Here is a 15376-nt window from a genome sequence, read left to right as displayed (position 1 = left end):
TTGTAGTAGCTATAGATAAATAGATATAGATATATAAGTGTTCGTGTTTAAATATCAACTGACAGCTGTAGTCATTTGTTCAAACCAAAGTTTCCCCTTTTTCTTATTGTGGTTGCTCCCTATCAGTAGGAAGTAATATGCTTAAACTTCAGAAGTATAAGTTGCATAACTTGTGTTTTGATAGAGGAACAGAGTCTCAGTGTGAGGCAATGTAATGGTGTAATGATTACTAGATTGACACCAAGAGACCTGACCAGCCGTCACAGGCTCACTAGGTGATCTTGGACAAGCCAAGGTGTCTTTCTGTTCTAACTAGAAAATAAAGGGGCTCCAGGGGTGGGGAAACTGTGGCCTCAAGGCCACATGTGGCCCTCCAAGTCCTCAAGTGTCACCCTTTGACTGAATCCTAACTTCACAGAACAAATCTCCTTAATAAAAGGATTTCTTCTGTAAAACTTGGGCTCGGTCGAAAGGCCGCATCCAAGGACCTAGAGGACCACATGTGGCCTCGAGGCAGAGGTTCTCCACCCCTGGGTTAGACTAAATGATCACTAAGGTTCTTTTCAGTTATAAATTGTGTTAGTATTTTAATGTAATTCCTGCTTTCCAAGCACAGTGTCTTGTTTGATCACTATCTCGAGAGAACTCCAGATAATGTGTTTTTCCAGTATCTAGTCCTGTTTTATTGGTGATGTTTAATCAGAATTCCATGTTTGTCTTAATCATAGTTTTCACCTTGAGATTAGACATACCTTCCTAGTTCCCATCCCCAGAATGATAATTTTTCCCAGAGGTAGTTGTTTTGGAAATGACATTTTTACCATAGAGACTTCCTCCCTTAGCATTTTCTTAGGTGGTCAGAGCAAAAGCAGCTCATTGTACTATATCAGGGATGTTCTGAAGAATGTGGGCAAACACTACTCACATGAGTCATAGAGTTCGATGGCCTCCTGCTCTCTCAGGGCTTTTGTGGAAGGAAAAGGCAGGAACAAGAACTTGCCTATCTACTCTCTTTGAGGTTTTTAAGATATTGTGGGGGAGGCAACAAGCAATTAGAAAGAACCTCTTTCAGAAATACTCCTCCGGTCACCTCCCCTTCTTTTGCAAAAGTAGGGACTGTCGGGGAGGAGTGCTGCATATAGTGTCAGACTTTTTCATTATGTTGGTTAGTTTAGCTAACTGGTCTCTTTCCTCTTTATTTGTTGTTGTAAAGGATGACTCTCAGCGTGGAAAAGGAGGTTAGAATAAATTGTAAAATATAAGTAATATAACCCCTAAAGATTAATTAAAAAATTTTTTTTAAACCACCACCAATAAAAAAGGACTGCTCCTTGAAAACCTGTCTCCTTAGGTCAGCATTGCTAAGCTCTTTTCAGACCATGACATACCTGAGCACAAGAGAAGGGAAGATGCCTTTCTCTCTTCCTCTAGTCTTCTGTCCATCGTCACTAGCTGCTCCCAACCACCAAAGCTAAATGTGAGGTGAACCTGCAGCTCTAGATTCTATTTGTAGAAATTTCTTTAAACATTCCCTGTGTTTGGGGCTAGGGAACAGGGGACTAGCAGGCCATTGGGCCAGATCTTGTCTTTCTTCTAGCCTTGAAAGGGGAATTCCTTTCCCTCTACTTTCCCCCTTGTCATTCTCAGATCTCTGATCACTGTTATTTCTCTTTTGGACCTTGCTTTAGGGCTCTCCCCATCCTGTCCCACACGCCATATCCAGTACCCTAGATGCTGAAGACTTCAATGTGTTGAAGACCAGAAATGCCACGCATGCCAGGAAGCGAAGGAAGGTGTGAGGAGGAGGCTGGAGGTAAGATGATTGCACATGAGGTTGAACGGCCCTGGACACAGAAATAATGTCACACTGGTATCTTACAGCCTGCCAGGGGATTTTGTACACTTGTCCTCCTTCGCACCTCCCTTCTCCTCCTTGTCCCTTCCCCTGAAATCACTTTGCCATTTGATTTTGGGAGCAGACAAGTTCTGCTCCCAAATAACAAGAAAATCCCACTGCTCTTTTCATACAGATGAGGAAGAGAAGGCCTGAGGCCCCATTCACTGCTCTGCTCTCAGAAGCAGTTCTCTGTTCTCTTGCACTTATTTGTAAACCCCGAGGGCACAGGCTCTTAATTTTGGGTCTTTGAAATTGGTTTTTGATATTTTGACAGTTGTATTTCAACATAATTTATTTCCTTTTCAATTCTACATATTTTACTTAAATAAAAACATTATTCTGGCTTCATCTGATTGCTAGAGAGGTCCAAGACACAAAAAAGGTTAAGAACCACTGGCTTTCAGGAAGCTTTTTGGACAACCAATTTGTCTGGAGCTGTCTACATAACAAAGTCCCTAGCAGTGCATCTCGCCATCCTCCATTCTGTCAGCTTGATTGTCTTCTGCATTTATAGACCTTGACTTTTGCTGAAGGCATTGTCTAAAGGTGTGGAAACAGCTGGATGAAAGCATCCTTGGGAACCCCTGCATGTTCTTCTATTGCAGGATTCCTGGCCATGAAAACTGCCTCTGGAGCCAAGGAAAACTTGCTTAAAACCAACTGACCTTGCAAAAATTTTAAAAAAAAAAGTCAAGAAACCATGAAGGATAAGAAAGCCTCTTTGTCATAAAGGCTTCCTCTGTACAGACAGTATTGAGTCAACACTTCTCACATAGCTCCTCACTGAAGACCAATTATCACACTAACCACCCTGGATTATCACTTGTACTGTAAACCCTGGAAATTGGACTCTTCTGCAAGAGGCTCATGCCACTGCTTTGTTGCACTAGAACGAGGGGAGGAGAGAACCTGGGGGGGGCTACGGGATAGGGAGGAGGAGGAAGAGAGAAATAGAAAGTTATTTATTTTTGCTGTCAAAGCTTTATTTTGTGTGATCGCTTGATTCTGGATCAGAAGAGGTGACTGGGATTCTCAGTCATTCCACCTTCAGTGATGTTGGTAATGAATGGTCCCTTGGCTGCTTTGAAGTGATAACACTTCTTTAACTGGAGGGTTTATTTTTTTATGCAAATAACAAGTCTAAATGTTTGGAGGGAAAGATATAAATATTTATGTGTCTGTGTATAGATGCTAGATGTTCTATTTTTCATTAAAAAACAAAACAAAAAAACCTTTAGCTTTATTTTCTCAAGGGCACACTATAAATATACATACACTCTCTCAGGTTCAGCCCCACCCTTGTCAAGATGAAACTGTACATAAAGGCCTTAGGTTGATGCTAAAGGTCTGCCATACTTTCCAGTCAATCACATACATGTGAAATGGCTAAATCTGAAAGTTAGAATGGGCCCCAAAGGGTCATGGGTATGAATCTTGGCTCTGTCATTTCCTAGCTGTGGAATCTTGAGTAGAGCTGTAACCGGGAATTTTATCTTCTGAAGCCAAACCAGTTAGGAGTGGGAGATTGGGAAGGTGGAGGAGAGAGGTACACCATGAGTATCAGTCTGACAGGGTTGGACAGTAATACTGGTACAGAGAAAACAGTCTAGCAGACAGTGGGTGGGTTATGTGCATAAAGGACAGTCCAGCCCTCTTGAGTCCTGCCACTGTCTCTGAAGGGTTTGGTGGTAATAATGAGCCCTGGGAAAGGAACATACATGGCGGATCATGCCTTCCCTCTGTCCCCTGTTAGAGACCTGGTACAAAGCTTCGGTTACCTTACCCTTGTTATGGCTCTGATCTCTTACAAGACATTTAATGACTCTGGGCCTCCGTTTTTTCATATGTTAAGAATGGGGAAGAATAATACTCGCACTGCCTACCTCACAGGGCTTATGTAGGGAAAATGTTTTGTAAACTTTATAACTATATAAATGCCAGTTATTAATTATCTATAAAATAAGGGTGTTAGACTAGATCAGAGGTGTCAAATATGTTGCCCATAACTCTACCAGGTGCAGTTCCAGTCAGATAAAAATGTGATTAGGAATATTTAACAAAATAAATAAAAATATAATAAAACATAGATTACATTTTAAAATTAAGTTATGGGGTCTTTGTGTATGGATTAGTTTGACACCACTGGACTCAATCTCCAAAGTATCTTCTAGCTCTCAATCCTGTAACCCTAAAATCTGGTCTGGGTCCTTGTCTTCATATACATAAGTGACTAGCCATTCTGAACTTTTGAGTTTTTTTGTTTTTGTTAGGGAAAAGGTGGAAGCATGTTGATTTTGTTATTATTGTCAAAAACTGGGGTGTTCTAATAGGCTAGAAAAAAATTTTTTTTTTGCTCTTTTTTAGTGAGGCAGTTGGGCTTAAGTGACTTGCCCAGGGTCACACAGCTAGCAAATGTCAAGTGTCTGAGGCCAGATTTGAACTCAGGTCCTCCTGACTCTAGGGGCAGAGTTCTATCCACTGAGCCACCTAGCTGCCCCAAGGCTAGAAATTTTTGAGAAAGTAGCCAAGTGCCTCTGGATAGAAATCAAGGCATGAGACCAGGCTAAGTGGGACATGAAGTTAAGGCATCCCTTGAAGAGGGCTCAAATGCCGTCCTCCCAGTTCACTATACAACAAAGAGGAAGATGTCTCCATTTCCTTCTCCTCTCCAGACCACACAGACTGACATCATTCCTGTTTTCTTAGAATCTTAGGGTAGCTAGGTTTTGGTACAGTGTGATTCTGTACAACAGAATGACACCAGGGTACTTTAAGCCACTCCAGGTGTTGACTCACATTGCTGAAACATGACACCCCTGGAAGACTGATGATTTTCAAAGCTAAATCATTCTCACATTTTCTTTTTGTTGCCCGCTTGGTAAATCATGCTTAGGTTGCTTTTCTTTGGACACCTGACCAAACTTAGGATAACAGAACTCTTATCTTTTAGTTTTCCCTCGATAAAAATAATACCTGGTGATTTGTTTTTGTGTGGTCTTGTGATTTAATCTCCATAAGGAAACTCTCTTCACTGATGCAGACCAATTCATGTGGACCTTTTAAAGAGTTAGGAGGGGCACTGAGAAGATGTAATTACGGTAAAACAACTAATAACAGAGGCAAGACGAGCTCAGGTCTTCCTGGTTCTGTTGGCTCTGATAAACTATTATAATTGTTTTTGTTTCTTAAGTTGCATTCACATTCCTGTGAGGTGAGTAGGGCAGGTATTTTGCTATTGTCTAAAGAGCCTTGTTTTGCAATGGCTAAATCATTGCCTGGAGAAGCAAATGGAGTTGGGGGAATAGAGAGTCATTGATGCTTCACTATTAGCATTTTTTTTTTATCTTCATTTATTATCACTTCTCTGCTCTTTTCTCTACCTACAGAATCCCTACAAATCTTTGCCCATTTTTGGTCTCTTACCTTGAAACATCCCCTTCCAGTCCTTTTCAAGCCTGCCCTTTCATTTACAGCAGCTGGAATGTGGGGAAACCCAGGATGTTGCAGACGATTCACAACTGAGGGTAACTCCTCTGTATAGATATACAGAACATTCCCATGTATCTTATTAATAGCAATTGAAGGCCCACAAGCAAAAGTTCCAAGGGCAATTCCTCCAAGAAGCTTGTTCAAGGAAACAGACTGGAAAACAACTAGGTGAGAGGTAAAATTGTCTTAGGGTGGGACCAGGTAAAAAAGTCTTACATCATGACTGTAGCTTCTACTTCTCCCTCCCCTGAACACCATATCCACTCCCTTTCATGTTAGCCTACATTAGCTAGGAAAATGTCTAAGAGGAGGAGTTTAGTTTAACTGGGTTAACTAGGCATTAATATTAATGGACTTTTGGGTCCTACTCTTCCTTGTTTGAGATACTGCAATGTCCAACCAATGTCAGCTCAATAGTTGATAGATATTCACGCTACATACCTGTCCCAAATTCTGTCATTCACCATTGCTGCATAAAGAAACACCATATTTGATTGTCTTTTTTTTTTTCTTGGTCAGGCAATGGGGTTAAGTGACTTGCGCAGGGTCACACAGCTAGTGAGTGTTATGTGTCTGAGGCCACATTTGAACTCAGGGCCTCCTGATTCCAGGGCCAGTGCACCATCCACTGTGCCACCTAGCTGCCCTGAAATACCATATTTGGGCATTCTTGCCCCATACTCTTCTGTTGCCCTCCACAGAATTCCTAGAAAATCAACAAGTATTTAGTAATTCCCTACTATGTGCCAGATAACTGTGTTAATTACTAGGGATACAAGAATGAAACAATCCCTGCTCTCCAGGAACTTACTTATAATGGGGGAGAAAACAAATAACTAAAAATACAGCATAATTACAGGTTCTCCCGAAAGTACACCCTGTATAAAGTGAATAAATACAAATACAAAGTAGTTAAATTCAAGATAGTTTGAGAGGGAGGGAGTTGAGAGGATCAGGAAAGGCTTCCAAATCAGTGTAAGATGGCTAGGACTATTGGAGTTGTAAATTATGTTGGCTCACATAGGAGCCGAGAGGTCACATGTGCCTTAAAAGTAGTCTGCCAAGGCAGGCAGCGTGCTGCAGTGGGAAAGGTGAAGCTGAGCTTTTGCACTTGCGTAGAATATGCAGACAGTGAAAAAGTTAGCAGATTGATGAAAAATTAACTTCAGCTGACTAGAAGGGATGGGATCTCAAGAGCTAGCCAGGGAATGGTGAAGAGGTGGTTAGGATTCTCGGCAGTTATGGGGACAGAGACCAAAGCTTCTTTGCTCTATACCTGTCTCCTGTCTCTTAAAAAAAAAAAATCTCCTTCATCCCTACCCCGTCCTCTCTTCAGGCCGTCACCTTTCTTCCAAAGGGACCAACCTTTACTGTCATGACATTTCTGACCCCCTCCGTCCCTAATCAAGGTTGAGTAAGGAGCCCTGGTGTTACTTTCTCTCCTTCAGGATATGTGACAAGGAACCTCCCCAAGGCCTATTCTGATGGAATAGAGAGTGTGGGGCTTTAGATCTCATAGGCTGAACCAGATCACCTCTGGGGTCCCTTCCAAAGGCACTGAAGCAACAAGTTCACCCTCCCACTCAGCTGAATTTCTCTTCGTTATTTCTAGTATTTCCACGTCATTACAAAGGTGATTTTAGGGTACATTCCATTCCACTTGTCCCAGATAGTAGTGTGCCCCATGAACTGATTTTGGAATCAAAAGACCGGGGTTTGAATCCTGATACCACTATTACTACCATTTACTACTTTGACAAGTCCCTTAAACCTCTTTGGGCCTCAGTTTCCTCATTCATAAAGGGGAAGCTGGACTAGGTAAACTCTAAGCATTCTCTCAATCTATAGTCCTAGGATTCCAACTCTTCCTTCTGACCTGCAAGGTAGGACGGGGAAGTTACGGCTGCTGGCAGCTTTTGAGCAAAGCCTGAGGGGAAATTCTATCTTTGAATGTATGTCAGCTGTCAATTTGAGGCCACCTATGGCTCTTTCAGATATCAGGAGGTGGTAAGGGTATAATCACAGAAACCTATGTGCCTATGCGCTGATGAAAATCAGCATGCGGGCCATCTTTGGCACCTAAGTAAACCATAAGTTGCTAACCTCTAGGTCTGCCATGACTTATGGCATTGGCAGGTTTATTGATAATGCCACACACACACACACAAATGCACCAATGGCTAGTTAAAATGTGGTGCTAGGTGGCACAGTAGGTAGAGCACCAACCCTGAAGTCAGGAGGACCTCAGTTCAAATCCAGCCTCAGACCAAGCGCTTGACACTACCTGTGTGACCCTGGGCAAGTCACTTAACCCCAATTGCCTAAAAAAAAATAAAGTAAAATGTGGTGCTAACAAGGCCATGGTCAGGGTTTAATTTTGTGTGTGGTTTTGGCTTTGTTCTTTTTTCCCTGGCTATTCCTTAACCAGAGTTGTAACTAGAAATTCTTTTACCTGGGACAAAAGCAATTCAGGGAGTTGTGTGAGGTGGGGGAGGAATGCTAAAGGTAGAGTCACATAAAGGATGGTCTGACCAGGGGAATTGGGGGTGGCAGTGACAGCTCAGGCAACAGTTTGCCCATCAGACCAGTTGTACTGGGAGAGGAGACAGGAAATACTGTCTATGCCCCCTTTGGGATAGCTCCAGACAAGGAACACGCTGGTGACAGAACCTGGTGAGGAAGCAAGGTTGCACAAGCCAGCCAAAGCCCTTGAGGTGTGAGATAGTGGGGTGGGGGTCTCTGGAGGAGAAGGAGAAAGAGAGAAGAGAGAAGGAAGAGGATCTTCTCCTTAGCCACAAAATGTTGGTGCTCTGAAGTAAAGCCCTGATTATCCTACCCAAGTTACGATTATTGTTTATAAAAGGGACAGGACAGCCCAGGTGCATCTGTCCTTCCTACTGAAGACACTTGTTAATGCCTGAATCCTCCAGACAGCAGCACAGATGGCTGGTTATTCTTATTAATACTTGCTCTATCTAGGTACATGGCAGGACACTTACCTTGCGTGTTATGCGTGTTATGATGCCAAGCCAGAATACAGTGTTTCTGTGTGGGTATCAATTCCCACTGAGCCATGGTGACACACCTGAGGAGCCCAGAAGTGCTGATTATGCAAAATGGTATGCCAGAGGCTGTTAAGATGCCATCGGCCTCAAGTTCTCCCCAGAAAGAGGTTACTTCTCCTTTCCTATACTCCGCCCTCCCCGTTTCTCCCTCCCAGAACTCTGATGGACCAATCAGAAGAAATATCATCAAGAAATGTCTTGGCCGTAGGCCCGTCAGGAAGTGCTTCACAGCAGAAGTTTTCCCAGCTGACTCTCCCCTCCCTCAAGTTCCTGCGTAGCCAGTAGGGTTTCCTATCAAGTTCTCAGGACCAAGGAAATGAGCTGGCTTCAGCACATGGAAGACGGAGTTAGAGCCAAGCTGGGAGCTCCAAGAGCAAACTGAGAGGTATGAGGGCTTTGATATCCTAAGGGAGAGTATGGGAGAGTGTGGATAAGTGGGGGAAGTGGAGGAGGGATGTTTGGCCGGAAGGAATTAACTCAAAGCAAGGAAGGGTCACTAACCTCTCCCTGAGTAGTCTCATAGTATAGATGGCCACTTATGGATAGGCAGTTTGGCATAGTGGAAAAAGCAATGCCTCTCAAGCCAGAGGAATGGAGTTCAAATCCTGCTTCTGAAACTTTCTACCTGTGTGACTTTGGCCATGTCTCTTGGTCCTCAGTTTCCTCATATGTAATATGGGGTTGGACTAGATGATTTCTGAAATCCCTTCTACCTCTAAGGCTCTCTCTAGGATCCTATGATATTTAAATTGTTTCATTCTGGCTGCTTACAGTATTTATTCCTTGACCTAATAATTCCGGAATTTGGCTACAATATTCCTTAGTGTTTTGATTTTGGGATCTCTTTCAGGAGGTGATCGGTGGATTCTTTCAATGACTATTTTACCCTCTGGTTCTAGGACATTGGGGCAGTTTTCCTTGATAATTTCTTGAAAGATGCTGTCCAGGCTCTTTTTTTTTTTATTGTGACTTTCAATAATTCTTAAATTATCTCTCCTGGATCTATTTTCCTGGTCAGTCATTTTTCCAATGAGATATTTTACATTGTCCTCTATTTTTTCATTCTTCTGATTTTGTTTGGCGATTCTTGATGTCTCAGAGTCGTTAGCTTTCACTTGCTCAATTATAATTTTTAACCAATTGTTTTCTTCAGTTAGCTTTTACACCTCCTTTTCCATTTGACCAGTTCTACTTTTTAAGGAATTCTTTTCCTCAGTGTATTTTTGTACCTCCTTTTCCATTCAGCCAATTGTACTTTTTAAGAAGTCATTTTCTTCAATCAATTTTTGTCCTTCCTTTTCCAAGCAGTTGACCCTATGTGTCATGTCCCCAGGGAACCAGCCAAGCTAGTCATTCCCAGGCAGGACCCATATCTTCTGCTTACTCCTCTCACACCTGATTAGAATGCTGGATTTCAGATGTTCAATATCTTCTTGGTACCTTGAATCAAATGAAATGTCACAAAGTTGAGTGTAATGCATTTGGATTTTAGTCCATCAAGAAGAATGAGAAGGTTCATCTAGCAAGTCCCTTTGACAGAAAGAGCTAGAAAGTTCTCTGTGCTTGTTTCTCATTGATTGTAAGAATCATATCTCATTTTTGACTGAAGTCCCATATGAAAAGGAAGCATAGGTGAAAATTAAGAAACTAAGATAGAGGCCATTTGCAGATTCAGTCAGCCAAAGCTGCCTGGGGAGGGTTTTCAAGGGTAAATAGATAACTTGAGCCAAAAATCTGCTCTGGAGGCCAGCAGGTTGATGCACACAAAAGCCAAGGTTTCACCTGGGTTAAGCAAAGTCACTGGTTCACAATGTCAGGCACTGTGCTAAGCACTGGGGACAGAAAAAGAGGCAAAAGGCAATCCCTGCTCTGAGGGAGCTTAAAATCTAATGAAAGTCTCTGTTTTTACAGTCTATAGCCTTTGCAAAGATTCTCCTCTTGAGTCACTCAGCTGGTGAAGATCTTCAACTTCCCTGGTGAGTGGAGAAGAATTTACACAGCTTGTAATAATAACAGAAATAGCATTCTAAAAATGATGATGAATTTATGAAAACAATCTCAGTACTGGAAAATTGCTCATGAAACATACCTTCCTCTCAAGTAAAGGGGTAAGGAGACCATAGATGAGGGATGTGATAATGCCATGAAATGAGATACTTTGCTTGTTGACTCTGCTGAAATGTTAGCGTTATTGGTTGGGGGTGGGCAGGGAAGAGACAGATTAAGAAAAAATAATTGTGGTATAAAAACAAAAGGTAACAATTTTAAAAAATAATAATTTTCACAAAACTGCCCACAATTGCAACAAAGTCTGCTACTACATAGTTTGGGGTAAGTGATTAAGTTAGTATTTTCACTGGATTCTATAAAGGTAAAGTTCAGAACAGGAAAAAGTCACCAGAACCATAGACTATTACAGCTGGAATTAGAATCTTAGAGATAATCTAATCCAATGAATCACCTTATTTTATAGATGAGAGCACAATGGCCCTGTGAGGTTACGTGACTTGGCCATAGCTCTTAAGTGGCAGAACCAGAACATGATCCCAGGTCTTCTGGAGTTGAGTCCAGTTTCCCTTCTAATACACTGTGCTATCTCTTTAACAGACCAGCAGGGTGGACATGCCATGTGCTTCTGAAGTCTTTTTTTTTTTTTAGAGAGAAATTAGGCTAGCTCTATAAAAAAGCAGATTAGGGGAAATGAGTGTCTGAATATCTATATTTAATACTCATCCAGCACACTTTCTTTCTGCTGAAGGGCCAGTCTTAATGACCTGACTTCTTGGGTAACAGGGACCATAAAAAGAAATATTTCATCACTCCATAGCCAGGCAACAAGAATGGAAAAATGCAATGGAAAAGAATTAGAGGAAGTGAGTTTGCTGTAAATCAGAGACCAGAGATAGCAGGGTCACTGCCTCACTCATGAGGAAGTTGCCTGGTGCAGCTAATTTGCTTTATCAGCTGTAAATAGTGGGAAGGTTGCTTTCAAAATGTGGAAGGCTCCCCAGTTCCCACAGGACAACAGGTTTGGCAAAGAGAAATCAATCTGGCTAGTATTTATCCATGCACCTACCACATGCCCAATGCTTAAGATCTTGTTGGGGAGACATTTAAAGTGAATGGAACAGTGCAAAACAGATTGTGTGGCATAGAGAATACGAGCCCCAGGGAGTACAGGGAAGCCTGAGGTCAGTGAGGTTGGAGAAGGCTTCTTTGCTCAGCCCTCACATAGTGCTTCCTCAACACGAAATCACGGAAGATTGTGTTTTCTAAGCATGTGTTTGTGTCATCCTTGGACTGGAGATGTCCCTACTGGACTGTGAACTAGAATCAGGGATCATGTTAATTTTTGTGTCTCCCCCAGCACCTAGCAAACTGTTTCAGATACACACAAAGCTGTAACTAGTGGGACGAAGGGTCACTAGTACAGGAAAAGATGTTTTCTTATTGCAGGGTGCTAACATCCAAGGGCACATCCTTCTTCCCCTTGGGGAGAGGGGGGTAGACTGCCAGTCCTAAGGATCCTATTAAGGATCACCCCAGGGAAGAAACCCATCTTGGTTGGATGTTGGTACTCTGAAAGAAGTACATCCACCCCTCCAAGCCCCAAACCCTCCACCCCAAGAGACCTGTTGCTATCATCTTCCTCTTCTAGTCCATTCCCCCTCTCCCCACCAAGTCGGTATCATTATACCCAGCTGGGGCAGATAGCTCCCAAACTACCTGGACTGGGGGACTCGTGTCATAGGTAATGACCAGCATCAGTGGTGGAACAAGTTGCAATGATGACCCCACAAGGTCTTGTGCTGTCCAGTTAATTAATCAATAAACATTTATTACACACTACTGTGTGCCATGCAACATGCTAAACACTCAGGAAACAAGAGGCAAAAGATAGTCCTTGCCCTCAAGGAGCTTACAATCTAATGGAAGTCTCTCTCTCTCTCTCCCTTGCTCTGCCCCCAATCCTTACAATAAAATTTGCCTGAGATGTTGGAATTCCCAGTTACAGCTCTGTACTCAGTAGATGCTTATTCTTTTTTTAATATTTAATTAAATGAGTTGGAATGCAACCTAACTAATCAGTAGAACTAGGCTGAGCAAAGGGAAATCAGAGTGGGCATTCCAGGCAGCAAGCCCTTCTGCCTTACAGAAGGCACCTCTCTTTGAATCTTTTCCCTAAACAGCCCCTGACACATCTGGAATCTCCACCCCACACCTGACTGTGCAGGTAGCTCTTACTGAGTCTGGGACACACTCTGGCTTAAACAAAGACTTGCCTGAGAGCAATGTCAACTCCTAGCTTGGGATCATCTAAAGGTGATAGCTTGGTTCTTTTTTTATCTGGAGTCTGGAATCAGTAACTAAGTAAATGGGTCAGATTTTGTAATTCAGCAGGAAACCAAAGTTTATCAAGGATTATAGGGCTGGAAGGGACCTCAGAGGCCATTTTATAGATGAGGAAACTGAGGTCCAGGGTCACACAGATACTAAACATCAGGGGCAAGTTGAACCCAGGGCTTCAGACTCCAGAATTAATACTCTCTCCACCACCCCAGAGGAGTTTGCGAGAAGATGGTGGTCATGGTGGTTTGATTGGTGTTCTCCTACTGGGCATCTGCTTTTAAATATGCTTGCATGTCCCCGCTGGGTCTCAGTCCAGCAGGTGCGTGCAGACAGGTGTAAATTAAAGAGGAGCCTAGGAGGTAGAACCTGAGTATGTGTTTGCAGAGAGGGGGAGCGTAAGGGGGAGTAGTTATGAAGGTTAAATGAAGAAAACGTACAAGGTCGTGGTGCCCACATGTCCATCCGAATACGGGATTATAAATTCAATGCTAGGAGAGAATTTGAGGTCCAGTAATGTTAACTGGTCCCGTAATGTTAAACTCAAATAGAAACAGGGACCACCAAACTGTACATAAGGATCTCCACAGGTGAAAATTGACTTAGAAAACCATATATTAACATTATTTATGTTCTCTTGTATTTGTATTTATTTTGTTAAATATTTCTGAGGTACTTTTTAATCTGGTTTGGCAGCACTTGGAAATGTTACCAGCCCCATTGTGGCCTCTGATTTAATGGAACCCCTTCATTTTATAGGTGATGAAAGGTTAAGAAACTTTCCCAAGATTACAGAGGTAGAAAATAATAGGACCACAATTTGAAGTTGTTTCTCTTTTCTCTCTTACCTCATCTCAAGAAAGCACATTAAGACTGTTGCATGGCTTAATCAATCAGTCCATAAGTATGCATAAAGTGTAGACTAACTGCTGGGCCTGAGTTCAAATCCAGCCTCAGACACTTACTAGCTGTGTGACCCTGGGTAAGTCATTTAACCCTGTTGGCCTCAGTTCCTCATCTGTAAAATGAGCTGGAGAAGGAAATGGCAAACCGCTCTAGTATCTCTGCCAAGAAAACTTCAAATGGAGTTACAGAGAGTCCGACATGACTGAAATGACTAAACAACAAAAATGTGCCAAGCACTGTGCTAGGCTAGGAAATTATTCTGGAGTTTACATTCTGTGGAGGAGACAACATGTACATTTATACAAAATGAATACTAGGTGATTCTGTTGGGGGATGCCATCCCATCCAGTAGCTGAGAAGATTGTGAAGGGCTCTGCATAGAACTAAGTTTCACAGGAAAAAGGGATCCCAAGAGGCAGAGGTAAAGAAAGAGGGAATTCTAGGCATGGGGAACAGTCAGTGCAAAAGTGTGGAGCCAGTTTGGCTCACCAGGGGTGGAGAGCCTGCAGCCTTGAGGCCACATGTGGCCCTCTAGGTCCTCAAGTGCAGTCCTTTGAATCCAAACTTCACAGAACAAATCTCCTTAATAAAAGGATTTGTTCTATAAAACTTGGACTCAGTCAAAAGGCCACACCCAAAGACCTAGAAGGCCACATGTGGCCTTGAGGCTGCAGGTTCCCCACCCCTGGGCTAGACTATAGTGTGTATGAAGGGGAGTCTGGAGTAAGCTTGGAAAGTGAGGTTGGAGCCACATTGTGAAGAGCTTTAACTATCACACAGATGATTCTCCATTTTATCCTAAAGCCAGTAAGGATCCACTGAAGCTTATTGAGCAGGGAAATGACATGGCCAACCCTGAGCTTTAGCAAAATCATGTTTTCCATATCCCTGTGGATTCCTCAAGAGACCAGTGCCATTCCTATATCAGGACCAAGGACTATTCTTACTGAGCTGGAACCAATTCTTGTTCTGTAGGAACCCAAGAGGCAGGACTGGTCAAGAACAGGCCTGGGGTAACCAGCCTTCTCCCTTCCTGCCAAAATTCAGCCTCCAAGGCCCACACCCGCAAACCAGGAGAGGCCCTCTTCCACCATTCCGAGGCTGATCTGATTCCATGTGACCACAAGGGGTAAGGCCCTCCAGGAATTGCTCTCCCCAATTGCACAATTTTCTGAAGACGGAGACTCCCTGAGTCTCACAATAAGTCACACTCTCAGGAAGCTCTTCCTTCTATCTACCCTGAATCCTTCCATCAGTCATTTAGTCCTCTACAATGCTTTACCACTTCCTGTATTGCAACCTTTTACACCCACCTCAGGACAGGGGAAGAAGAAGAGGAAGAGTAGGTATTCCAGAGAACTTAGAGGGGCAGTGGAAAGACATTAATCCCTTAGACTAGCCAGGCCCAGAAAGCATGCATGTTGCTTGGTCTCTTTACTAGCAAGAACATATAAGGGGATGGCACCATAGAAATGTGAAGTATTCTATTGAGACCAAAGCTGCAGCCTTGGGTATTAGTGACTATCCTTGCTAGATCTGGCGAATGCTAGGGTAAAAGCAACTTTAAAGGGCTATGTATGCATGTGTGCTATTGTTATTATTGTAATGGGGAGCCCTAGGAGCATGGTGGAGGAGAGAGGGTGGGAGAACAGCACAGCAGTTTGTCCTCCTC

The 15376-nt window shown here is 42.9% G+C and overlaps 2 protein-coding genes and 1 long non-coding RNA gene across 12 annotated transcripts in view; 2 read left to right on the top strand and 1 right to left on the bottom strand.

The window, feature by feature from the left end:
- Positions 1-8439, top strand: part of SNAPC4 (small nuclear RNA activating complex polypeptide 4) — a 48964-nt gene extending 40525 nt beyond the window's left edge. Inside the window, exons 23-24 of one of the 4 annotated variants that reach the window (XM_027869495.1) lie at positions 1689-1813; positions 8366-8439. In XM_027869495.1, the coding sequence (XP_027725296.1) occupies positions 1689-1799 (111 nt within the window). In that variant the 3' untranslated portion in view covers positions 1800-1813; positions 8366-8439. Of the gene's footprint in view, positions 1-1688; positions 1814-2257; positions 3112-5283; positions 5342-8365 lie in introns of those variants that run through there. The other 3 variants (XM_027869496.1, XM_027869494.1, XM_027869493.1) reach the window with 3 other exon arrangements.
- LOC114048525 overlaps positions 1-8465 on the bottom strand; it is a 34381-nt gene extending 25916 nt beyond the window's left edge. The window contains exon 1 of the long non-coding RNA XR_003569773.1: positions 8386-8465. This is a non-coding gene — a long non-coding RNA (uncharacterized LOC114048525). The remainder of the gene's footprint in view (positions 1-8385) is intronic.
- The window catches only part of CARD9 (caspase recruitment domain family member 9), a 35736-nt gene continuing 28822 nt past the window's right edge, over positions 8463-15376 (top strand). For 6 of the 7 annotated variants that reach the window (XM_027869499.1, XM_027869500.1, XM_027869501.1 and 3 more), the window contains exons 1-3: positions 8607-8836; positions 10363-10427; positions 14680-14833. The gene's annotated coding sequence lies outside the window, so the exon portion shown is untranslated. Of the gene's footprint in view, positions 8506-8606; positions 8837-10362; positions 10428-14679; positions 14834-15376 lie in introns of those variants that run through there. The other variant, XM_027869503.1, reaches the window with a different exon arrangement.

This window comes from Vombatus ursinus, unplaced genomic scaffold (assembly GCF_900497805.2).
Source record: "Vombatus ursinus unplaced genomic scaffold, bare-nosed wombat genome assembly UNPS02014793.1, whole genome shotgun sequence".
In the NCBI taxonomy this organism is placed as follows: Eukaryota; Metazoa; Chordata; class Mammalia; order Diprotodontia; family Vombatidae; genus Vombatus; species Vombatus ursinus.
Note: the sequence above shows the minus strand (reverse complement) of the source record. Positions and strands in the feature narration are given on the sequence as shown.